This window comes from Aulonocara stuartgranti (genome assembly GCF_965226115.1).
Source record: "Aulonocara stuartgranti genome assembly, chromosome: 14".
Classification (NCBI taxonomy): Eukaryota; Metazoa; Chordata; class Actinopteri; order Cichliformes; family Cichlidae; genus Aulonocara; species Aulonocara stuartgranti.
In genome coordinates this window covers 35,252,839-35,279,766 of record NC_138950.1, presented here as the reverse complement: position 1 = coordinate 35,279,766, position 26,928 = coordinate 35,252,839, and the positions used below count along the sequence as shown (strand labels likewise).

The following is a 26,928-nucleotide window of genomic DNA, read 5'->3' as shown; positions in this document are numbered from 1 at the left end:
GGTACTGCAAGTTTAATACAGTTAAAAAACAAAAAAGACACCCCCCACCAAAAAAAAAAACAAAAGACAAAAACAAAACTATTCGCCGTGAATTTACAATAGATCTTTGTGGGAAAACGAATCGGTAAAAATCCAGCTTTTATGTATGACACAGCACAGACAGTAGTTTACACAGGACACACAGTCATCCTCATAATGACTGACAATAAAATAATTAGGACACCTGTACAGGCTATCCGGGGAAATTAACGCAATTTAACAGCAAATATTCTAGATTTTTTCTTTTTTGTTATTTTCTTCTGTGAGCAGCTCGTTATCCTGTTCTGCACAGCATTCACCCCTGCAGAGTGAAAGTGAAAGTATCCCGACAAACTTCCTGTGACAATCGCGCAGCAAGGGGTATGACCGTGGAGGGCACCGGGGAAGAATCATGAGTTTAATATTCACGATATTTATTTACTGGTCTCTAAGTGCAGGTGAGTTATTGTCACAGATTACAGCTTGTGTGTAGGTCAGCAACAAGTATCGGCACTACAGGCTACCACATGAACTTAACACTGTTTGATCTTCTATGCCCGTGTGTGTCATTCAGGTGTGTGGAGTGTCCATCAGATCCTGTGGCTGCCCTGCTACTTCATTGATGAGCGTGTGTTTTTGAATAAGGACAACCACACAGAGACTCAGCTCATCCACAGAGAGGCTATACTTCAGTTTGGTCAGAAAGGAGATGCTCCTGTTAACCCAAACGCCATCACTTTCCTGATCACCAGTGAGTTACTGCAGCCTGCATGAGGAGAAGGCTGAAAACAACATGAACAACAACAACAACAACAACAGTGTGTTAGAGTTTATTTTATTGTCTTCTAGGATCAAAGTTGGATCTGCTGCAGTATGTGGAGGGGGTGGAGGCAGAGCAGCTGAAGTGTGAGCTGCACAGATACAGCACAGAGGGCGGTTACGTCCGCTGGCCTGTCCTCGGTGCCCATGAGTACAACCACTGGTTTACCTGCATCCTCAGACACAGCAGGGGCCTCTTCACCATCACCAGCTTCCTCAGGCGCCCCTTCGACCAGCCTCCCCCAGGACGGCCAGACTACCACAAATGGCCCCCCATCCCTAACAGAGAGGTACTCACCACCACAGGTAAACTGAACATATGAGGATTTCAGACTAAAACTGAATATATTTGTCTTAAAAGTTTGTTTTTTGTTGGAGTTATGACTAGTCGTTAGTATTGCTGTGCCAGACCCCATAAAGGAAGAAAATATAAATATTATGGGAACAAACTTTGACTGAAGGAAAATAAAACAATTAACTTGATTACAAATGACTAACCATCCATTAAAACAAATAATAAAATGTTCATAAAATAATTAAAATAATGAAATAATAAAAATGTACTTAATTCTTCTCATAAAATACATTGATTTGGTCAGTCTGATTAATAATTAAATGAAGAACTACAATCAAAGTTAGACATCAGCAGTCTCACCCGATGACATATTTACATATCTACAAAATGTATTACACCAGCACATAACCTAAAAATATTAGTATTTGTTTGAGAGAGAGTGCGTCCCAGAACAAATGTGTATTTGTCCTATAAGATGTGGTTGAATGCATCATTAATGACAACAAAGAGCATCTGTGGCAGGTGCTTTGGATTTCCTCAACGTGTGCAGGAATTTTTAAGCTAATTAAAGATAAGAAAGTGTTATCATGTGGAACAATGGTACTGACACAGGTTCCTGTTACATGCATGCAATCTTCCTCATTAACTAATGAATGCATGTAACAGGTTCCTGTTACATGCATGCAGCATGTAACAGGAACCTGTGTCTGTGTAACTAATATCAGCCAGTTGGTGTTAATGATTACATGGATGAGACAAATAAACACATGTACACAGATAAGAGGTAAGGATCCTTGTGTTAAGCTATATGCACAGTAGGCTGTACCCAGGTGGTTTGTTAACTGAGTGGTATATGTACCCAGCTAACCAGGAATCTTCAGCCGTAATGGCCTAGAATTAGGGATTGCCAGAGGTGTCACATTTCAGATTTAAGAAATGTTGCACCACTTAGGGTTCATCTTCAACTTTCAATACACAAATGAAATATGGCCTTTCCCATGGCTCCTACACTGTTATTGGACACTTGTATTGAGAAATGTGCTTAACAACTCGCATGTGTTCATGTTTGTCACACTTTTCCACAGTCGCCATGGTCATCAAAACACAGACTCCCTCAGTTAAAGCACGCCTGAAGTTCCAGCAAAAGCTCCACTGCCAGTTTGATGTCGACCACAAAGGTGCAAAGGTCACTGTGGAGTGGCACAAGCAGCACCACGGTGAGAGGACCAAGCTCTTCAGTTACAACAGGCGCACAGGACAGACCCAAGGAAGTGGTGTTGGACTACGTGCCTTTGCAGCCGGAGATGCCTCCTACACCCTCGCCTCCACCATGATAAGCAGTGAAGGGACCTACATTTGTTCAGTGTCCGTGAATCCACTATTCGGCAGGGTGGATATAAATCTGCAGATTGAAGGTGAGGAAAACAGTCAGAGAGTTCATAGGCCATGGACAAAAGTACTAATACTAAATTGTGCTTATATGCTTTCAACCACATTTACTGATGGAGTTTAAGGTGGACTGTGAAAAAGCTGTTTGTGATGTGTACAGCATAGTGTGACAACCATAAATACTCTTATTATTACTGTTTAAAGTTTGCTGGAGATGTTTACTGCTATCAGGAGCAACGTCAAAAATATGTGGTAGAACCAGTCCGTCGCTGTTTCCTGTTGCATGCCTGCTGTCACTCACTCTGCTGTTCACGCCCACTTTTCAGCAATATCAGCATAGCGTCATCGCCATCAGGCTACATGCTGTTGGAGGGCTGCACATGAACATGTCTGCAAAACCATGTCTCCTGAATAGGACAAAATAGCGTGTAAAAGTATCTTTGTAAATGCTGACAAAAAATTTTTTTAACTTTTTTTTTTTATTCAGTCTTTTTTTCTTTTTTTTTTTTAAAAAAAAGCAAATCAGGCTCTTAAAGTGTTCATTCTCATCTTATGTGATAAAAGTCGTATGGTGTGGATGTGTTTTTTAGAACTTAGAAATATAGAAAGTCAGCAGAAAAGCCACTGTTCGTTTCAGCTTTTAAAGTAATGTTTTTTGCTTTCCTCAGAGCCTCCCCATGTCTCCCTCAATGTGGGACCCAGTCTCTCACTAGTGGAGGGTAACAAGAGGAAGATTGTGTGTGGGGCAAACAGCTACTACCCTCGGGATGTGGAGATAATTTGGTACGAGCAGGATCCAGTCATGTTGGACGCTCCACATACCAGGTCACTGGAGAATGTCTTCCTTTCCTACCACAAAGAAAATCGGGACATGACCTTCTCGTTGTCGGGCTTCTTCTACCTCCAGGCTTCGCTCAGGGACTCTGGGAAAAGGTTCACATGCAGCGTTTCCCATCAGTCCCTGAAAGTGCCCATCACAAAGAGCTTCACCCTGATTGTGGAAGGTGAGTCTCAGTGTAATACTAGGAGCTAGCATCTGGGAGGAGCAGAGCTTGATGTGTGTTCTGTTTCAGAGCCAACAAACTGGATGTTGTACCTCGCTGTGGGCTCTGTTATGATCCTGCTGTTGTATGTGAAGCGGCGCTACCTGCACTCAGGTGAGTGATACAGACCTGCTGCTACATCAAAACACACACACAAGGAAAGAATACAGTCACACGAGCTTGCTGTTTTGGAGTCACTGACATGAAAGCATGTTATATGAATCAGAATCAGAATCAGAATCAGAATGGGTTTATTGCCAGATGTTGAGGTTTACAACATTAGGAAATTGCTGCGGTGCTTCAGTGCAAACAATAAGAATTAAAGTGCTATGTAGAAAGAAAGATATGTGCATGAGATATACATGAGATATATACATGAGAATAAGAATTATGAGTGCTACGTAGAAAAATATATACATGAGTGCAGGTGGTGATCAGTGCCAAACATATATACATGAGAATAAGAATTAAGAGTGCTACGTTGAAAGATATATACATGAGTGCAGGTGGTGATCAGTGCCAGACATGAAATGATGCAGTGACACAGCGTAGGGTCATGTGTTAGTGGCGGGGACAGTCATGTGGTTATTGTTCATGTGTCCAACAGCAGAGGGGAAGAAACTGTTCTTGTGGCGAGAGGTTCTGGTGCGAATGGACCGGAGCCTCCTGCCTGAGGGGAGCAGGTCAAACAGAAGATCATTATGACATAACTCGTTGATGTTCTAGAGGGTAATTGTCATTTTTCTTCACAGCATGGAGAACGTTAGCGGGTAAGGCGATATAAAAACAAACAAACTGGAGGACTGGGATCAGAGCGAGAGGATGTGGCCCCATTCTCAACACACAAGGCTGGCTGGCAAACTGTCCTTTCTGGGGTCCCCATAGAAACACCAGTGAAAGGTAGATTTGTGTCGATGTGTAAACTCCTGCATGTATGAATGTAAAACAGTGCAATAACATTAAAACTACTGAAGATTACGGGTTAGCAGCTGCTGAGCCAGTGGATTCAGGAGCCAGGACTGATTCTTCTGATGCACGAGACACTTTTTGGACTAAACACTGGGGAGACAAGGTTCTATATAGAGCTGAATAAAAACAGAATATTGGAAACTGAATGTCAGTTTACTAAATGAAGATTACTGTAAAATTAATAAATATAATAAAGATGCTGAAAAGAATGAATCCATAAATAAAATATGCACTACCTTTACTATAAGCTTTTATTTAAACACTCAGGTGAAAAATAAACCAAGTAAGATGATGTTTGGAGAGCGCGGGCAATTCTAGGTTTAAACCTTTTTTTGGGGGGGGGGGGTTCAGCTCCCAGTCATGCATGCAGTGCCTTTATTTATTAGTAATGGAACATGCTGTTTGCAAATGTCATCAACCTTTTTCACACTTGCAAACCTTAACTCATTTTGATTAACATCACAATGTCACCTTCAAAAGGAAATGAGTTCCTCTAAGAATAATTCAGAGTGAATTGTGAGAGATTTCAATCTAATCCACCCATTTTAGCATGGATCCAAACTGAGGCAAAGGCTCAGTCATTAAAGAGGCACTATTTCAGTTTCTTAATCACATAGAGCCAGCTCACTGAGTCACCAAGCACTTAAAGTAGCATTACATAGTATAAACAATGGAAAATCCCTGCATAGACCTTGTACATGAAGCAAACTTGTAATAGAGTTGTTTTATATGTTTTTGAATTCATACAAATGCTCCCTTTGTTATGCAGACTCAGCACAAAGCATCATGTACCCTAATTTCACGAGTGGAGAACAGATTTGTAGTCTGTTCCCTCTGACTCTGTGTGTCTCTCTCCATATTCCTGGAATTGTATTTTTTGGAAAATGATAAAAATATAATCTTATAATTACTATAACAGCAGGTTGGTGTTCCAAATAATCAACAACAGTACAACCCACTACTTAGATACGTGAAATCATCATTAATAAATGTGGGTAAAAAATGAAGCTACAGCTTTATAATTTTTGGTGAATGTGACTACATGTCCACTCTTACCTGTTTCTTTTTGCTCTCTCTCTTTGCTGTCTTCACCCTACTCCCTCTCTATCCTCCTCTCTCTCAGTCTTTGTGCCATCACCCAAATGTTAAATGTTGCAGTGAATAAAAGATAAACTGATCCATATCAGTTTATAGCAATATTCAAACTGAATACAGGTTGCTGCTGACATACATAGATAACAACATTCTGACTTGCTGCCACCTGGATCTGGAGCTGTACAGTAAACAAACACTGAAGCCCAATTTGACCAGAATAGGAATAGAAATTTGTAACAAACTATTAATAGTAAAGTTCATCAGCTCCTTGGCTGGCAACTCGCAATATCCCAGCACACTAGTGGATTAAAGGTTAAAATTAGCTACATCAGCTAATGCTTTTGACCCTATATAGCATGCTTGAGCACACCTAAAAAGAGTCTAAACTTGCCTATCATGATGTTATGATGGTATGTCCAAGAGCAGCCTGTATTCAGAGTTCATGATCCCTTTATATTAAAAATCACAAGAAAAAATTAAGCTGAGCAGATGAGAAGAATTCCTCATATTTTATCAGTTTTAGAAAAGACAACAAAATTCAGTCACAGGTTTATTGGTAACTGCAAAGATTTGAAAGAAGAGTCGAAAGAGAAGCACTCTCACTAATGGAGGGTAACAAGAGGAAGCACTCACGTTTTTTACTCCAGAGTGTTCCCACATAGCAGACAGGTCTGGCCCGGATCTGGTGTCTAGCTGCCACTGCTGGCTGACTTCTGGCATGGTAAGTGGTATGTCATCCAGATATGGGCCAGGCCTGGCATAGGTGGCACTGTCTATGTGATGGCATGCCACATCTGGCCCGATTACGGTTTGGTTTATGTGGCCCAGGCTCATTGAAAACAGGTCTGGCCTGGATCCGGCATCAAGTTGGCACTTCTGACTGACTGGTGTCATGGCAGGGTGTATGTCAACCAGATGTGGGCCAGGCCTGGCAATGATGGCACTATTTATGTTCCTCTTTTCCTATTTTAGTTAGAAGACCCAAATGCCATGTTACAATACTATACTGCAATGGTAGCCAACGTTTCAAATGCAGGTTTGACAGGTTTGTGAGTGTACATTTTATCTCATGTTTCGCACTGGGTGGCTATAGCTCAGGAGGTAGAGTAGGTCACCTACTGATCGGAAGGTTAGTGGTTCAATCCCTGGCTCCTCCAGTCTGCATGTCAAGAGTGTGAATGTGTATGAATGTAGTTAGGAAGCACTCAGTTTAGAGAAAGTGGGTGAATGTGGCATGTTGTATAGAACACTTTGAGTAATCTGGGAGAGTAGAAAAGTGCTTTGTAAGAATCAGTCCATTCACTGTCTGAACAGAGTTTCGTCATGTTATTTTTGCACTATTATGTTCCGGCACATGTTGTTATTACATGGCTTGATTAAGGTACACATTAGGCTGACATCTGGGGCCAGAGCTGAAACTGTTCTGGGCCAGCACAGGGCCCCAGCAGTATGTCTGCAACTGGCCTTGTGCTGGCCCATGTGTGGGCCACCTCTGGCAAACCAGATCTGGGCCACCAAAGGGCCGTCATTCTTTGCAGTATGTGGGCCATGTGTAAGCACATTGTGTGAGCCAGATCCGGGCCATACCAATTTTGCTATGTGGGTTACTCCTCACCTTACTCTTTTGGAGATGCTGACATGTTCTTTGATTAGATTCAGAATGTTGTGCTTTGGTCCTTAAACCTGGATACTGGTTGAAAGAACCTCACAGCCCATTGTTCATTCAGTGGGCTAGTTTCAGTCATTGTGCAAGTGTACTGTTTATAAGAATGTGGAAACCTGCAGTCAGCTAAGACTGAAGAAGTCACTTGGATGAGCAACGAAACGTTTCTCCCACTGAAAACGCCACGCCAAAGACATTCTGTCTAATTTATTAAGAAATTATTTTAACAAATAAACCTTTCTTGTTTAAATATGTTATGGTGTGTTCTCCCTTTGATTGGGACGTCTTGGTGTTTTTTTTATTAAGACAAATAAAATATACACTGTACATAATAATGTACAACACAATGTTATAATAGATTTAGAGTATTGTTGTGCTGTGGGAGCTCCTCCGCATGATTATGTAATTAAGGTACGTTTATATATATAATATACTACTACTTATATAATTATAACCATCACTATATGTATAGTGTATTTCTTTCTACATTTTAGACCAGTGGACCAAATAGGTTGTGAACTGGCTTTTATTTAGGAGTAGGTAGGTCCTCTCTTCCTCGATGGCTCCATGACTCTCATTATGTTGTACACTAGTTCACTCTCTCGCGCACAAATCGCCACCAAAACACAGCACAAGCCCTGCCAGTGATTCAGTTCCTTACAAACCATTGAATTAGGTACTGAAGCAGCGACATGCCGAATGAAGCTTCAGATGTCATTGATCATACGACTCTGTTCAGACACAGGCACAGTGTTTCTGAAGCAGTGTGTTGATTTTTGTGACACATGCGCTGTCTGGATGAGGCTATTTGAATAACCAGGTTATTCATTGTTATCTTTTATTCTTTTATATTCTTTTATGAAGTTTTAAGTAGTATCACTTGATTAAAACATTTATTCAATACATTACACATATAGTTTCAGTTGTGTACGTGCTGGCCTTCTGTCTGGTGGAAAGGTTACAAGATTTAGCTGGTGAGGTGAGAGGTGAAACTGAGTGCATTTCAGGTCGACACAAACACACACACACTTAGAATCCCTCAAAATATGTTGCTTGTGACTGCAAAATTGTGCCTGCAAAAGAACAGTTTGTTGCAGAATGTGTGCCTGATGTTCCAGACGATAAGCGAGCCTCCGGCAGTGACAGGAAGACACCTGGGATGGAGACGAGGCGATGTTGTTTTTTCAAACTGTGTTAAAAGTCATTGTGGTTTTGAAACTTATGCATGTATTGTATCTGCTTGACGCATGAGGGGGCGTCATAAAGGTAAACCCTAATGGTATAAAACAGCTGCTTGTGTATTGTTAGGGAGAGATTGATGCTGTCTGCGTACAGTGTTCATCTCCCACACGTGTGTTCATTAAAATCATCGTTTGACCAACCCTCCTGTATCCCTTCTCAATATTTGAACCCTTAACAATACTTAGGAATTTTCATTCCCATACCTTTGGACCACTTGTTTGAGAAAAATTCTAATAAAATAATTCAACGTATCAGCAATGATTGAGAGCAGTGGTCTATTCTCCTGTCCCGAATGAGCTGAGTTGAATGTTCTGCCCAGACTATTCTATTTATTTTACAGATGATACCAGTTGAAAATCCAAACGACAATGCTTGATAAGCTGGACAAAATAACTTCTAACTTCATATGGGATAAACAGCAGCGTAGAATTAGACTCAAGACCCTGCAGTTGTTTAAGATAAGGGGGGGTATTAATGTTCCTAATTTTAAACATTACTACTGGGCTGCACAAATAAAACCTTTGCTGACATGGCTGCCAAGTGATATTCATACTTGCTGGCTCAATATAGAAAATAGAAAATATCCTGAACCAATGGAAACACTTCCTTTTCTAGATAGTCTTGTAAAATAAATGGCAATCTGGAGAAAAAAAATACATTCGAGTTTTGGAACAAAATTCAGTCAGCACTGGGACCACAAAAGTATCATTCATCACTATCAAGCATTGGATCTATGAAACCCTTTTCCCTGTCCACTTTTTAAATGCAGTATTTGGATACTGCATTTAAAAGTGGGCATATAATGGACTGAAATGTGAACATCAACTATTGGAACAAGGGAACTTTAAGACATTTGAACATCTGAAGAATGAATTTAATCTCCCCAGGACAGATTTCTATAGACACCTACAACTAAGGTCCTTTTTGACAACACTCGAGAGCTAGGGAAACATTGCCAACCCCACACCAATTGAAGAATTTCTAAAAAAAAAACAACAACAACCCAAAAAACAGATGGGAAACAGAGACAAGACTACTACTATTAGTCAAACCTATGACGCATTTTCATCAATGATTAAGCATAATTCCCTGAGGATGAGGGGAAGGTGGAAAGCAGAAATAAATGAAAAATACCTGATGATATCAAGTGGGAAATATGTACTAAAGCACACCAGACCACTAATTCAAACAGATGGAGAGAGTTTAAATGGAAAATTATCAGCAGATTCTACAGAACACCAGAAATAACTGATAAGATGGGCCCCACACTTCTGAGTTCATACTGGAGGATCTGTGGGACACAATCTACCAACCATACCCATATATTTTGGCTCTGCCCTAAACTCTGTGTATTCTGGAGGCAGATATTTGATCCTATAATTTGAGTTTTCAAAGTAAATATTCCACTAAGTCCTACAGTAGCAGTTTTGGGAAGGATTCCAGAACTTATTGACTGCAAAGCCAAAACTTACCTCACTGCAGCCCTAAAATGCATAATTATTAGATGGTTAAAACCAGGACCTCCCACATATAATATATGGATCCAGAAAGTGTACGATGTCTATCAACTAGTCAACTTTCACAAGTCTATTAACCAACCAACCACGTGACTTCATGTTCCGTAGTGACAGAAGATGGCGCTTTAAACTTTAAGCACTTATTTCTTAAATGCAACTTTACAGACAGAGTTACATCCATGGCAGTTTTTCAGAGCAGGGCTCAGTGGTTAGCCTTTATATGTATAGCATTTCACATATTATGTTTTTCTTTTCTCACAGTTCACCCACTCTTCCATGAGCTGGTCCTGGACTTTTGATCTCCTTTTTTAAACATTCTTCTTTTTGCTTGAGTTCTTTCTCTTTTACTTGTTTTGCTTTTTTGTCAATTACTGCCTGGCTTAAGTTTTGCTTCAGGGTAAATTGTTTCTACCATCAGCGTTTTGGCGCCGGAGCGCACCGCTGCCTGCTGCCTTGCGCTTCTCCGACCCTGGGACACGGGCCCCGCCAGCGCGCTGTAGCGGCCGCGACCGCTGGCGACAAAGAAAAACTGCTCTTCATAGAAGACTCGCGCTCTGGGAGACGTTTCCTCGACTCCGGCTCCCAGAAGAGCCTCCTTCCCCCGTCCGGAGCCGACAGTTTAGCAGCGGGCTACGGACCGCAGCTTATTGCGGCTAATGACTCTCCCATCGCAACGTTCGGGGAAAGGTTCGTCACTGTTTGTTTTCATGGTCGGGATTTCCAATGGACCTTTGTTGGTGCCGCTAGCTCTGTACCTATTTTGGGCACCGATTTTTTTTGTGCCCACGGACTGCTGGTCGATGTCGCTAACAGACGCTTAATCGATGCCCTGTCTTTTTCTTCAATACCCTGTTTCACTCGCGCCACCGAGCCCCTGAATCAGGCTAATTTAGTGACTTCAGGGAATGTTTTTCAGCGTTTGCTCTTGGAGTTCCCTTCACTAACTGTTCCTAATTTCTCGAACACGGCAACGAAGCACGGGCTTGAACCTTATATTCCGACGGTCGGTCCCCCGGTGTTCGCACGCGCGCGCCGCCTCGACCCCGCGAAACTCTCCGTCGCTCAGGAAGAGTTTGCTGCAATGGAGCGCCTCGGCATTGTGCATCGCTCGAATAGTGCCTGGGCTTCTCCTCTACACATGGTGCCCAAGTCAGACGGTCGGTGGCGGCCTTGTGGGGATTTTCGCCGTTTGAATAATGTCACGGAGAACGACCGTTACCCCATTCCCCACATCCAGGATTTTTCCGCCCACCTCGCCGGCACCTCGATTTTTTCTAAAATTGACTTGGTGCGGGGGTATCACCAGGTTCCCGTGCGCGCCGAAGACGTCCCCAAAACTGCCGTTATTACCCCTTTCGGCCTGTTTGAATTTTTGCGCATGCCGTTCGGCCTGAAAGGCGCCGCCCAGACTTTTCAGCGGTTGATGGACTCTGTCTTGCGCGAGCTGCCTTTCGTCTTCGTGTACCTTGACGATATATTGGTGGCCAGCTGTTCTGAGAGTCAGCATGCGTCGCATCTGCATCAGGTTTTCCAGCGCTTGGCGGCACATGGCCTGATCGTCAACCCCTCCAAGTGCCAGTTCGGCTTGCCGGTTCTGGATTTCTTGGGCCACCGCATTTCCGCTGACGGTGTGGTTCCGTTGCCAGACAAGGTCCGGGCCGTTTCGGCTTTTCCGCGTCCCGCGTCCATTAAAGCGTTGCAGGAGTTCTTGGGGATGGTCAATTTCTACAACCGCTTTCTCCCCAGAGCTGCGCACCTGCTGCAGCCTCTCTATGCTGCCTTGAAGGGTAAAACAGCTAAGGACCCAATTGATTGGCTCCCTGAACGCATCCAGGCATTTTCTGGGGCCAAGACCGCGCTGGCAAACGCCGCCCTGCTGGCCCACCCGTTTCCGTCGGCGGAGATTGCGTTGACCTCCGACGTGTCGGACGTGGCGCAGTGTTAGAACAGCGGGTCTCCGGTGTCTGGCAACCGCTCACTTTTTTTTAGTCGCACACTTAGGGACAGTGAGCGCAAATATAGCATTTTTGACAGGGAGTTGCTGGCACCTCGCGACACGGCATTTTCGTTTTTTTCTCGAGGCTCGGAGCTTCACCGCATACGTCGATCATAAACCTTTGACATTCGCGATGTCCAAGGTCTCTGATCCGTGGAGCGGGCGCCAGTAGTGCCAGTTGGCTGCCATTTCCGAGTTCACAACTGACATTGAGCACGCGGCTGGTAAGTCCAACTGACTGTCTATCCCGCGTGCTGGTTTCTCCCGTTTATGTTGGCATAGACTTTGAGGCTTTGGCCGCTGACCAACAGGCCGACCCGGACGTCCTAGCCCTTCGGTCTGCGCAAACGGGCCTTGTAGGGGAGACCGGGGATAGTTGTAACATTTTTGACATTTCTGTCTGTAAATTGAAGCTCTTTTAAGGTAGTGGATTCAAAATGTAATGCAAAGTATTTACATGTCTCTGCTATTAAATAGTGCAGCTATTTTCTCTGCAGCACAATTACCCATTGCATGGTATGGTCTCAAACGAAGAGTGAAATGTTACAATTACCGGTAACCCCATAGTCTGGGTTAGTTGTAACATATCCTGGGGTGAAATGTAACACAATGAAATAAGGGTACTAACAAAATATTAACATGTAATCTTTGTTTATTCAACACATGAATGCACTTGGATCCATTTATGTAGCTGTGTGTGTGTGTGTGACAGAATGCAGAAATCTAACTTTGAACATATTCCAACCCCCCAAAAAAGACAAGTTATGGAATTTTCTGCAACTGAATATTTCATTAATTTTGGTTGGTCTTCCTTGAGTTTGGCCTCATTGGCTCAGTGGGCATTATAACCTACAACTCTTGCACCAATTTTGAACATAACAATGAAGCTGAAAAAATATAGTTGTTCACCAGCATCGCAATTCCATTACTTTTTATCATGGCTTACCTTGGTGTGGTTTGCAAAGTGCTTCAGAAAGATGAGGAAATCTGTTTCTTGCACCCATCCTGATTTATTTCCACTACCAGTACTTCCTACTGGTCCATCTCTGACACAGTGGTCTGCATAATGTATGTGTGGGAACACAAACAGTGGAGGAATTGTGTTGCCAGTGGCATTAACTGCATATACAAAGGTGACCAGTGAACCTCTCTGCTGAAGTCGTTGCCCCAACTTGTTTAATATAAGTTAAAGTAATAATGTGGTAACATCTGCATTATTGTTACAACTAACCCAGACTGTTGCTGTTACAACTGACCCAGACTCCTATAGCTATGAACTAGCTAACATTACAGTCAACGGCTAAAACATTAGCACTAAAGACCTACACAGAATATATCCCCATAGACATACAAATAACATAATTCAAGTTTGACGAGTTTAACTGCAAAGCAGATAATGCTATTAAACATTGAAATAAAGTAGAAAAACTTACTTTTTGGTATACAAATTACTTTTTTTCATGTTAAATTGTCTGTGTTTGACAAAATGTACTGATTTTTCACATGTGATAGCAGAACTGAATTGGGCATGCACAGGATGAGTCACATCATTTGAAACTTAGCCCTGATTGGAGAAATTGGAAGTGTTACAACTGACCCACGTTACAACTATCCCCGGTCTCCCCTACTGGAGGACAGACCCGTGTGGAACGGTGGGCTGTGCGATGTTTCCACCAGCCGTCCACGCCCTGTAGTTCCCCTTTCGTGGCGTCGTCGCGTTTTCGACTCCGTACACGCCCTCTCTCATCCAGGCATCGGGGCCTCGGTCAAGCTGGTCAGCTCTAGGTTCATTTGGCCGGGCCTTCGTAAATCGGTGAAAGACTGGGCAGCCGCTGTCATGTTTTTAATAAAACATCAATAGTAGTGAGCAAGCTTCTTTGTTTTAACGTGGCTCACATCCATGCATGTAAAACAACACACCACCTGTTGGTTCAGGTGGTGTGTTGTTGTCATCACACTGTCCTTCCGATGGTCCCATTGTCTTTTGAGTGTACAGTAAACTCCTCCGATTTCTCCTTAATATCAGTCCATCTTCAGTTTTCACATTGTATGTCATTATATTGAAGGATTCCCGCCTCTCAATTTCAAGTTTGGCTATTTGTTCATTTTTCATCTGCAGGACTTTCTCCAGGTGTGTTAGAAAGCTGCTTTGAGGCTTCCTTTGTCTGACTTTCTACTTCCTCTTGTTTTTCTTTTAACTCTTTTACTAGTTTGTTATTGTCCAAGTCCTTTCCCAAAAGAAAATCTGACAGTTCATTATTTTTCATTATCAATGTGTTTTTTTCCATAATGACCCTGTCCTTTTGCTCTTCAAAATCCTCTGCTTTTTTTTGCCATGTTTTAATTTCAGCTTTTAATTTCTCTTCTAGTGCCTCCACTGTTTTAAGTCTGTCTCTACATTGAAACAGCGTGCTAGCCTCTACAAGATATTGTGATGTCCTTTTTTCAAAGTTGACCCTCTCTTCTTTGAGCTGGTCCTGGACTCTAAGCTCATTTTTTATCTGTTCTGAAAAAGGAAAATGCTTATTAACTTGTAAAATAAAAACATGATGCATTTAAGGTTATCCTGTTTGGTTTTTGTTTAGGAAGAGAATTTGTTCCACTGTGTGATGGCCGAGTCTGTTTCTTTTCTTGGAGATAATTTCTCCTGCCTTAGAGAAAATCCTCTCACATGGAACAGAAGAGGTTGTAAACTGAAAGCGAAACAACTTAGCTTAGGTGCTCCAACATTCTGAAGAAGCAACTGCTATCCCAATTGGAGATCGATGATGTACAACACAAATGCTATGGCAACGACAGGGCCAGGACATCACGTCAGGGGGGAGATATTATCACCCTCATCCCATATTGGAACCAAGCCCCAAGTACAACTAATTCGATGAAGGTGTTGAGTGCTAGAGAGAGAAGATTGTGGCTAAGCTGCGGCTGATTATCAAGTCTATAACGTTCAACTTTCAAAGTAATCTTTGAAGGACTACTAAAAGATGTGAATGCAGCGTTACAGACAAACTGAAACCAACCAGCTGGTCTAAACCACAGCAGCAGTGATCACTGAGATGCTTTGCTAAAAGATGAACAACCACAAGAAGCAGTGCCCTCCATGGAGAAGGCGGCCAAAATCAGGGCAGTGTGGAGGGAAGTTAGCCCTCCACAGAGCTGCAGAAAGGAGTGTCTAAGAAGTACAGAAGTGGCTTGGAAACTGCCAAGCAAAGAATCACAACCATGGCCAGATGTATACCAGAGAGATAGAAGGCAGGAGAATAAACCAGCTGTACTCCACTGAACCATGAATGGTTCAGTGGAGTACAGCTGGTTTATTACATTATTACAGTTCCCTCTCAATGGCAGGGAAACCATATGACAATGGCCCACCAAGGCAACATTTGGTGGAAGCACTGGAAGACCATATGGAAGAAGGATGCAACCCCTAATAGTAATGTTTCAGTAACTAGTGGAGCTAGGACAGCACCCTCCCTGAACAGGATCCTGTAACTGTCACAATTCAGTTAAGATTAATTCAGTTAAGTTCAGGTAACAAGGAGATGAAATTCAGAAATTTCAAGTTATTATCCAAGTTAAACCAATTTAAACTGGTTTAACTTGGATACGACCACCTGAGTATTCTGTGAAGATGATATTGAAGTCTGGATCTTCTGCTTTTTCCACACTATTTCCACATTATTGCAATCTCTTTATGAAATGGAGCTAGTTACAGTCCACTGGGATTCAATAAAGCAATCAAGTATGGGATATTTGTTTGGACTCTGTTGTTGTCAGGGAATACTGTATCCACAAATGTAAATATTTTAAAACCAAACAGTGAAAAACTGATTGCTTAATGAATTTAAATTCTTGAGTAAATTGCTAAAACTTGCAAGTGATAGGAAAGCCCTTACTTTAGAATAGAATAGAATAGAATAATCCTTTAATTGTCCCAGAAGGGGAAATTTGGTTGTAACAGCAGCAAGAAAAACACATACTGTATACAAACAAATAGGACACACAGGACACAGAACAGAAGCATGCACATTTTTTTTTACATATTTACATCATGGACAATAGTTACCAAAAACAGAGTATTGTACAGTTATTAACATTAAATAAAAATAAATACAGAAGTTGCTTTACCTGGCCATTTTAAATTAATTTGAGACAAGTTACTGCTTTCTGATAGTTTATAACTTTGTTTTAGCTTCTTAAACACACAGTTTTTACACATGATTTTTATTTGATGAATACTCTAAGTTTCTTGTCTGTTTCTTGTGCTATTGTTCATGAATAAAAATTTTTGTAAAAAAAAACAAAACAAACAAAACCAAAACAAACAAAAAAAAAACCTTCCTGTGCTGTGGCTGTGGATGTGCTCTGGTGCACTCACAGCAACACCTCAGGTCAAAGGCAGTACTACGAGTTTGATGGCGTAAAAAAAATGGAAGCATAACCTACAGTTGACTCGTTGAGACGTGTGGAGAAACCTCTGTAGAAATACAACTGTGGGCATGATTATGGATATTTTGTGAGTAACTTGTCACACAGTAGTGCGCACTGGACACAGCCAGATTACTACTAAACAAAACAATAACTAGGGGTTTTAACAATCTAACGTTGAAACTAGTGCAATTTAACGGCGAATATTATTATAATTTCATATTTTCCCTCTTACTTTGTGTGCTGCTTGTCACGTGATCGGAGCGTCTGCAAAGCCAGTTTTTTTTCCTTGAAAATGAAAGTGAAAGTATCCGGAGAAACTTCGAGTGGCAACCGAACTAAAGGGGATTTTCTGCGGGGTCACCAATGAAGAATCATGGGTTTAATCTTAAATATCCTTATTTACTTGTATCTAAGTGCAGGTGAGTTATTGTGCAAGGCTTTGTCACCGCGTTTTTAGAGCTAGTGTGGACGCTACACTCGACTGCATGAATGGAATCATATGCTTAATGATGATTTTGTGCATATGTCTGTGTGATTTAGGTGTGTGGAGTATCCAGAACCCGTGGCTGCCCTGTCAGTTCACTGACGAACATGTGTTTACTAATAATGAGGGGCACACTGAGACTCGACTCATCCACAGAGAGGCTATGCTGCAATTTGGTCAGAAAGAAGATGCTCCTGTTAACCCAAACGCCATCACTTTATTAATCACTGGTGAGTTACTGCAGGCTGCATGAGGAGAAGGCTGAAAGACATTTGATTTGACTGCATGTGTCCTATTCTAGGATCAAAGTTGGACCTGAGGCGGTATGTGGAGGGGGTGGAGGAAGAGCAGCTGGAGTGTGAGCTACGCAGATACAGCACAGAGGGCATTTATGTCCGCTGGCCTGTCATGGGCGCCCTAGAGTACAACCGCTGGTTCCTCTGTACCCTCAGACACAGCAGGGGCCTCTTTACAGTCACTGGTTTCCTCAGGCACCCCTCTGACCAGCCTCCCCCAGGAGAGCAGGACTACCGCAAATGGCCCCCCATCCCTGACAGAGAGGTTCTCACCACCACAGGTAAACTCACCATATGAGGATTTCAGAATCAGAAAATTATATCTATCATATGATACTTATTGTTGATGATGCATGTGTAGTTATGGGACATGGTGGGCCACTTGTTTTGAGAAATTTGTGCAGACAGTCACCAGATCTGTTTCCACAGTCGCCATGGTCATCAAAACAAAGACTCCTTCAGTGAAAGCAGGCCTGATGTCCCAGCAAAAGCTCCACTGCCAGTTTGACGTTGACCACAAGGGTGCCAACATCACTGTGGAGTGGCACTGGCAGCACCGGGGAGAGAGGAATAAACTCTTCAGCTACACCAGCCGCACCGGGCACACCCAGGGGAGCGGCGTTGGGCTGAAGGCTCTGGCGACTGGCGATGCCACCTACACCCTCCCCCTGTCTAAGATGAGCAGTGAAGGGACCTACATTTGTTCAGTGTCAGTGAATCCACTGTTTGGCAATGTGGACATAAATCTGCACATCGAAGGTGAGGAAATCAGATGACACAAAGTACTAATACTAATTCTGCCTGTTACATTAGTTAAACTGAAAAATGGATTATAAAGGGGACTGATTCTGTTTTTTTTTTTTAGTTTTTCTGTCATACTGTTCCATATTAAACATGGTCAGATTTTCAGATTTTCATAACAAGTATCCATATCTAGACTTTAAACAGTTTTTCTACTTTTAGATCTGTATGAAGTCAGTGAGAGTGGATATCCCTAATGTGGTTGTAAGGAGAGAAGCCCAACCCATCCACTCTTTTAATCTTTTGTTCATAAGGTCCAACCAATCAGAAGAAACTTGGTGTAAAGGGGGAGGAGTTAGCGCTGAAGAGCAATTTCAAGACCCAGTTAAATCAAGATTATTTTGAACTGTGCATCATGTAAAGCTGCTCTACTGTACAGCAAGAATGAAACAAATGGGGCTGGAAATTAGTTTAATGGGTTCCCTTTAGTTAGGGATAATGGGCACTTGAATGGACAGTGGACCCTGAGAACTTTTAATGAGCCTCAGCTGAGATTTCATCTACTTTCATTTCATGCTCTTCACAGCTGACACCACCAGCTCCTTTCAGTGCTTCATGCTCAGGCAGCATATTACCTGCCCTTCTAGGTCCTGACTTCATCCAAACATTGCCTAGCGTTGTTTGACATAAGGTCAGCTAGGCAAAGACTCTAATCGGCCACTGGAAATGTGAAGAAGAGCTTTGAAGAAGAAGTTTTAAAAAATACAGTTAAAACTGTATTTTTATAAATGTTATAGTTATCCTGCTGATAAATGGTAAATGGCCTGCATTTGTATAGCGCTTTTCTAGTCCTAAGGACCCCAAAGCGCTTTACACTACATTCAGTCATTCACCCATTCACACACACATTCACACACTGGTGATAGCAAGCTACATTGTAGCCACAGCTGCCCTGGGGCGCACTGACAGAGAACAGCTGCCGGACACAGTCTCTGACCACCACCAGTAGGCAAACATGGGGTTAGTATCTTGCCCAAGGATATTTGGCATGCAGCCAGGAGGCAGCCTGGGATCGAACCACCGACCTTCTGATTAGTGGCTGACCTGCTCTGCGAGAACTCCCCCATAGCCATTCATGCTACAACAATAAAATAGCAAATAAAAAATTAAATGACAGAAAAGTTACTGTATTTTTACTGTCTGCTCTAGAAATGTCAGCTTTTTTAAAAAACAAAACAATGCTTCTAGAGTAAAATAAATAATAAAAATAGGAAATTTAACTTTCTGCCTTATAATTATAGGGCACTACAGGTAAGGAGCTACCAGAGTTTTCTGTAATGTTACACTTTAAAAAAAAAAAACTTAAGCCAAAAAAGTTGCGCTAACAGATTAATGTAGTTTATTACAGCAGTATGTTGTATGTCTCATGTAGAACAACAGAGATGTATTGTTGAAATTAGTTAAACTCATTTACACTGATAGAAATGGTAATTTAACTGGTCCAGCTCGCTTAAGATCAAAGTGGGCTCTATGTGGCTCAGTAAGTTGTGTCTTACTGTCAACTTTTACAAATATTCTGAAATTTCAAATGTCTCCAATTCAAATGATCATCAGGGATCACAAACACTTTTCCTTATGACGGCCCTATGACAGCTATCCAGCCCCCCCAGTTTATCCTTCATTGCTCCTTCACAGAGACCACACCTCTTGGCTACTACTACATATAATCACTGAGTTATTCTTCTCTAACTCCAGCTGAGTTACACATTGTTCTCATTCATTTGTTATATTGTTAGCTTGAAATTAAAGCAGTGGCTTCCTGTGTCAGTTATATTCACAGCAACAGTCAGTTCAAGCTGCACTTGGTGACAGTGGGGAGGAAGAACTCCCTTTTAACAGGAAGAAACCTCCTGCAGAACCAGGCTCAGGGAGGGGCGGCCATTTGCTGCAACCGGTTGGGGTGAGGGAAGGAAGACAGGATAGACGACATGCTGTGGAAGAGAGACAGAGATTAATAACAATTATCCATCCATCCCTCCATGATGGTTAATGAAATTCACGTGTGATTTTTTTAATGTTTCCATCACTTAGAACACAGAAGCTGTGGATTCATACATTTGGGATAACTTTTTACATTTTCCATTCTTTCTCTCCTAAGAGCCTCCTCGTGTCTCCCTCAATGTGGGACCCACCTTCTCACTGCAGGAGGGCCAGGAGCAGAAAGTTGTGTGTGAGGCAAACAGCTATTACCCCCTGGATGTGGAGATAGTTTGGTACGAGCAGGACCCGGCAGCATCAGGCCAGAGGGTTGGTGCTCCTCTGCCCAAGGTACTGGATAACATCCTACTGTCCAGCCACAAACATAACCAGGACAGGACCTACTCGCTGTCAGCTTTCTTCTACCTCAAGGCTTCGCTCAGGCAGTCTGGCAAACAGTTTACTTGCAGTGTCTCTCATCACTCCCTGAAAGTGCCCATCAAAAAGAGCTTCATTCTGAATGTGGAAGGTGAGAGACGTCTCAGTGTAATACTGTAAACTATCAGTAGGGAGCAGCAGAGTCTCATGTGTGTTATCTGTTTCAGAGCCAGGGAGCTGGATGTTTAACATTGTTCTTGGTTTGATTGTAATCCTGTTGGTCATCCTGTTTGTAATGCTGCGCTACCTGCACTCAGGTGAGTGATATAAACAGGCCGCAAACCCACCAGCGCTTCCTGGAAACATATACAGCTTACATGTGTTAGCTGTTTGTGGAGCTACATGAGGTGTTGATGTCCTAAAGAGTAATTCTCATTTATTTTCTCCACAGTAAGGAAAAGGGCAGTAGAGGTAAGATTATATTATTTAAAAAATGCATTTGATGTAATGACACCAGTCACAATGATATTTAATTACCTTTGTTTTCAATGATGTGTGTGTTTTTGTGCCTGTCACGAGCAGAAGAAGCCATACTGAGCAGCGCTGATGGCCTGAGCAGAGCATCACACCCATCAGTGAGAACAGCAGCACCCCCCCATCTTTTTTTTTTAATTTTAGAAATGCTGAAATGCTTGATTTTAGTTTTTAGGTGTATTTGGGTTTCTGTGAAACTGATTGTTTTTGTGTTGCACTGATTTAAGTTTAATTTCATGGACTCTGAAAGTCTGATTGTTTTGTAGTAAACCACGTCCATACAACCTAAGTCCTCCCCTGCTGTGCATTTCCTCCTATTTGTAATTAACTGGGTTTGCTTGGCTATCAGTGTGTTCTTGTGTTTATTAGAATCCTGAGAGAGTCCTATTCATTTTCCTGTTTTCTTCTTACTATAATATTAATCTAAATGCCTTTTCTTTTACCCCAGGAACAACAAATTAGCAGGACAGCACTGCTGCTAGGCAATGGCTATATTCACATGTTTATTCATGTGAATCATCATCCACTAAGAGAGACACCTTAAGCCTATTATTATCAGGCTTAAAGTTGTTTGGCGCAACCCACAGACTGTATGTAAAAGATGGATGTAGCCACAGTGATCTCACCCAGTAGTTTCTGGATTCCTCACTTTGAAGGTTAAGCCTTGGGATTTTGGACGATACCAGGCTGTCTTTTAGGAGCAGTAAGAGACAATATTTGATGATGGGGGTAGATTGTAGATATTAGCTAGCTAACTTGGTTAGCAAGCAATATTCATTAAATTAAGTATCTGCTAAATGGGGGCTTCAGTTCTGGAGAGTGAAATTCCAGTATTTTTACAAACTTTTTGAACATGCCAAACTACACAGCAGGTTATATTATTTGTCGGACAATTATATTACAAATATAACATCCCTAACTTAAACCTTACTTGTGTCCAAATAGATGAGTTATAGAAAAATATCACACATTACATGACATTAAGAGAAGGAAAGGTCGAAACTATCCATAGAGGAGACTTTCCTATACCAGTCTGTAAACATGCTTTTTAACATGGAAATCTATGGGGATTGATTTGTTTTTTTTAGCAAACCTTAATTGGCCAATAGTGGAACTGCAGCTTTTTTATTTTTATTTTTTTTACTCTTGAAGGACTGTTGCTTGGTCTGAACTGCTTTTTAGAGACTGGTCTTAACGAAACCCATTTTATCAATTGGGATCAGGGGTGGTAAAGAACAGCTGGAGCAACCACTCAATGTTCATAATGCAGCAATCACATTTTGAAGGTGCCTTGTGGTGTTTTAGACCACTTAAAGTGCTGCAGAGAAAGGTTTTCTGAACAAATTTGAACACGTTCATGATCTTCAGGTGTGTGTTTTTTTTCAAACAAACAAATCAAATCCATGCTCCGATAAAGAAATGAAAATGTTTTGTTCGATTTTGTGGAATTACAGAATAGTTTTGATTAAAAACACTGAAGATAACTGGAGTGTTTGTTATTTACAAGAAAAGTGTACCAGGCACTTGGAATAACTGCGTATCTGTAGCGATTCTACTGCTGAAAACCTGTTGAATAATGGGAATAAATGAGAATGACGACCACTAACTTAATAGCTTATGGAGTTTATATTATGAAACATTTTTGCACTATCTTGGCAGCACATGGTTAAATAATAAAATGTTTTGGAATTAAAATGTATTTTCTGAATATTTTGGACTTGGAGCACTCACTAACTCAACAATGAGGGTGTTTCATCAGATTCCTCAGGTTGATGTGTGCTGCTGAATGCTAAATAGTTGCTGCAGTCTTGTAATGCAAATAGACAGTTTTTCAACTTTCTATGTTGGCTTTCTTACTTGTTCAATCATAGTTTATGAAAACCAGATTAACTCTGTTGCAGAAAACAATTTTTACATTTGTGTATCTGTTTTTGCATCATTTTGCAGCTGAGACTTTTGGATTGAACCCAAATGTATTCTTAAAAATGTAATTAAACACATTTTAAAAGAATTTTTAAAAGAAAGAACAAGAGAGGGCAATTGCTAAATTCTTTTGTGGGAAAATCTAACTTTTGCTTATTTATGTGATTGTTTTGTAGATGCGTTTCAATGTTCCTCTCATACTTACCTTACAGATCTTATAGCTTTGCTTTAGAAAAGTTGTCTTCATGTTTATTTAAAAAAAACCAACAACTTTACTATTAATGTCTAAGTTCCTCTGCTTTTCAGTTGTATGAGCAGAATGTTGTATGTGTGAAATGAGAATTGACTTTTTATTTGCAGTGTAACATATTGTTGACTTAAACACACACATGCCACATCCCAACTTGTGACATGAATCTCCTGCTTTCATCTTGCTCATGGGAGCCCAATTGGGGTCTCTGAGCCCTTCCTTTATAAAATACATGACTTGTGCATTAATTTTTGAAACCAAGCACACCATTGTTTTTCTTGTGACATTACCAATAAGTTTGATGTGTCACATGGCCCTCTTCCTATTGAAAAAACAAAAGTTGTATCCAAGATGGCCGACTTCTAAATGGCCACCATGGTCAACACCCATCTTGAGGAGTTTGCTCCCTCACATATACTAATGTGCCACAAACAGGACTTTAATATCACCAACCATTCCCATGTTATTACGGTGTATCCATATAAATGGCCCACCCTGTATATTCATACACATTCACACTCTTGCAGACTGGAGGAGCCAGGAATCGCACTACTAACCTTCCGATCAGTAGGTGACCAGCTCTACCTCCTGAGCTACAGCCACCCAGTGATAAGCATGAGTAGGTGACTAGGTTTTGGATAAAGTGTACACTCACAAACCTGTCAAACCTGCATTTGAAATGTTGTCTATCATAGCAGTATACTATTGCAACATGGCATTTGGGTCTTCTAACTAAAATAAGAAAATAGGAACATAAATAGTGCCATCATTGCCAGACCTGGCCCACATCTGGTTGGCATACACTTCGCCATGACATAGTGTGGAAAATACAGTATGTCAGGTATAGGAAAAAAAAGTCTTAACAACTACATGAGAAAGATGTAGCTATATTTGTAAGTAAAGTTCAATTAGTGAGAAATCATCTATATTGTTAAAGTCTGTTTCATGGCACAGTGTTGTTTAAATGGACATTCATGAACTGCAGGACTGAGGAGAAGAGTTGTGTGAAATAACCCATTTGTCGCTCTCCTTTTAAAAAGAATTTCAGAAGAATAATGGTGTTATCACATCCGTTTTGATGCCTGCCTCTGGTGCCCTAAGGGATAAAAGTGTGTGTGTGTGTGTGTGGCCCAGGGTTTGATCACAAATGTTTAGGAGAGACAAACACATTAAAGCAAATTTAAAGCTGTCTAAGATGTGCCACAGGCAAAAGGGAGGAAAGGAAAGAAAATTAATTAAAAAAAATATAACAGACTTCACTTTTCATATTCTTTGAAGTAATGCCATGTGACAAACAAGAGCAGAGCAAAAACACAGCCATTAAAAATTACAGACAAACCAGACAAAGGCTATCAATCTCAGGATAAATGATGACCAGATACCATCAAGATTTCATGATAAGAGGGATGATATGCTTAGACATATACGTCATGTTTGAAAAAAACAAACAAAAACAAAACGTTATCAGTGCTGCAGTGTTTTTAAAGTAAAACCACAGTTCACATAAATCCTGCTCCTACCTTCTCCATTCTGATTTTATCAGTCTCCTTGTGAGATGTATTCTGTCTGTTCACAGGTGTGAGAGTCTGCTAGTCTGTGTCATGACCACAACCAACAGCCAACCAAACTTGATTTATCACTCAAGTGAAAAAGACACTTTCAAAATACTTTTTTCACACCAGTCAAAACAGGGATTGTAAAGAATATACATGGCATCAAACCTTAATTTTTTGCCACTTTATGTAAGAAATGTATAATATAATACAGCGTTTCCCAACCATTGTGCCACAGCACATAGGTGTGCCACGAGCAATGATCAGGTGTGTCGTGGAAGATTATCTCAATATAGAATATTCTCATATAAATCATGGATAATGGATGTAGCGTTGGCCTCTCTTCAAAGATAAAGGCCAAAGAGCAGGAATATGTAGCTGACAGTAAACAAGTTTAAAAAATGGTTAAAATGACAGAAATCTTGGGTCTTTATCAATATCTATCATCAAATCTAGCTCTAGAGGAGCTGTGTGTGTCTGGCTGTGTGCTCAAGTTTGAAGTGAGGTCTACAATTGCAGTGGAAGCTCTGCTGGTAACCTCCATTTATTGGCCAAAGAAATGTACAACATGCTAGTTGTGTAATTTCAGTTAAAACGACATCAGCACTTACAACATCATCAACGGCTATATCAGTTACAGATTATCATTCCATAGAAAAAGATGAGCATGACATTTGTGAAATTCCATGATGGCCTAGTTCTGTGTAATTACTGCAACTTTATCCAGTCACAGATCTTAAGATGATAATCCAGTTTGCAGAGACAGGCAGCAAGCTGAGGCCGGTGCTGGATGGGGCCTGATTTCACTGTTGATATACTGAACCACACACACTCTCTGATCCCTGGATGTTGTAAAAGTACAGGGAACAATTAACTCACCGTAAGGCAGGAGGCTGAAGATGATTTAATGTTGATCTAACACTATTCTTCTCTGTTGTTTCAATGCTTATCTGTGATCTTATGTCTGTGGACTTGTTGGTACAAGTCACTGGGAAAGAAAAGACAGACCCGACTGTGGAGAAGTCAAATATTAAAATTTGTACAAATATGCAAAACTGGCTGGAGTCCCCTGTCATGAAAAAATATTCTGCAGTAACTGAATCCCGAAGAAAGTGAAAGAGGAGAAAGGCTGTGGTTGTAAATACCCATAAATGCTCAGTAGTAGATAGTAGTAGATCCAAAAACTTGACTTTTTTCCTGTCTGGCAGCTCCATCTTCAACATGCTTTGTTCAGTATTCATATGTTCACGCCATCTCAGCCTCACCTCTCTATGGCTGTGCCCCAATTCAGGGTCTGCACGCTTGAAGTACGCGCACTACGTACGATGCGTACTATACGTACGAGAAGTGCGGAAGTGAGAGGCTTGTGAAATGGGACGGTCTAGCCTTCGTCGCGCTGTTCAGGTTGCCTAGCAACCATGATACTGACCGCGAGAAACGTTTCATACAGCTTTGTGTGACAGAAATGAAGGAGAAAAATGTTTTGTTGGTCATTCATTTTTGTCATGACATCACTTTGATTAGTTGAGTATCTGAGGCTGAGACCACCGGACTGTAAAACATGATAGTTGGGCTTCATTTCTGTACTGAAGAGTCATTTCAAGATTAGTTAGTAAATAACAATTAGCTAATGTTGTTCACGAGACAAAAAATAATCTCACTGTGGTAATGTAAATATAATATGGCCAATTTTTTATCTATCTATCTATCTATCTATCTATCTATCTATCTATCTATCTATCTATCTATCTATCTATCTATCTCTCTCCATATTCTGTGTGGATTTCATTGCATGTTTTTAACAGTTTGAGTTAACTGCAAACTGTGAACCAGTAAGATCACAAGACACACTGATCACTGATCTCTTACGCCTCCCTCCATTACTTTCTTTAAAAACACTGGAAACACAGTAAAAAATGATTATCACATTCAAGTGTTGTTAAAGTCAGTGGGTGCCACAGAAACTGCAAATTGCTGTAATAGCTACATTATATTGTAGGTAAACTGGTAAAACACTGAACTGTCACTCAGCCTCATGTCTGCTTTGATGATGTAATTTCTATGAATTTAATTTAATTTAATCTCTGATGTCAATAATGAATGAGAACCATAACATACAGCACACAATGTAATTACCATACAGCATGGTAGGTGGCACAGGCTTAGCCAGTACCTTTGAACCGGTGTTTTTCTCTTCAGGACCACATGTTGAGTTTTTGTTGTTGTTGTTGTCATAGTCCATGGAAGGTGTTTTATTAATGGTGTCCTATCCGTACAGACTGTACTGATCCTGCTGTGTCTCCAAAGAAAAACTG

At 41.2% G+C, this 26,928-nt stretch overlaps 1 protein-coding gene across 1 annotated transcript; it reads left to right on the top strand.

Moving 5' to 3' along the window:
* The first annotated feature begins 378 nt into the window (after positions 1–378).
* On the top strand, positions 379–22,493 carry LOC309687647 (uncharacterized protein). The gene is made up of 18 exons (XM_082502742.1): positions 379–476; positions 593–769; positions 868–1,143; positions 2,218–2,547; positions 3,190–3,525; positions 3,595–3,678; positions 4,317–4,345; positions 10,469–10,747; positions 10,967–11,990; positions 12,329–12,383; positions 16,847–16,896; positions 17,018–17,191; positions 17,263–17,538; positions 17,687–18,016; positions 20,157–20,504; positions 20,581–20,670; positions 20,805–20,824; positions 20,936–22,493. Exons 1-18 carry the CDS (start codon positions 431–433, stop codon positions 20,948–20,950), a joined length of 3,939 nt encoding a protein of 1,312 aa, XP_082358868.1. The 5' UTR covers positions 379–430; the 3' UTR covers positions 20,951–22,493.
* Positions 22,494–26,928: the final 4,435 nt, after the last annotated feature.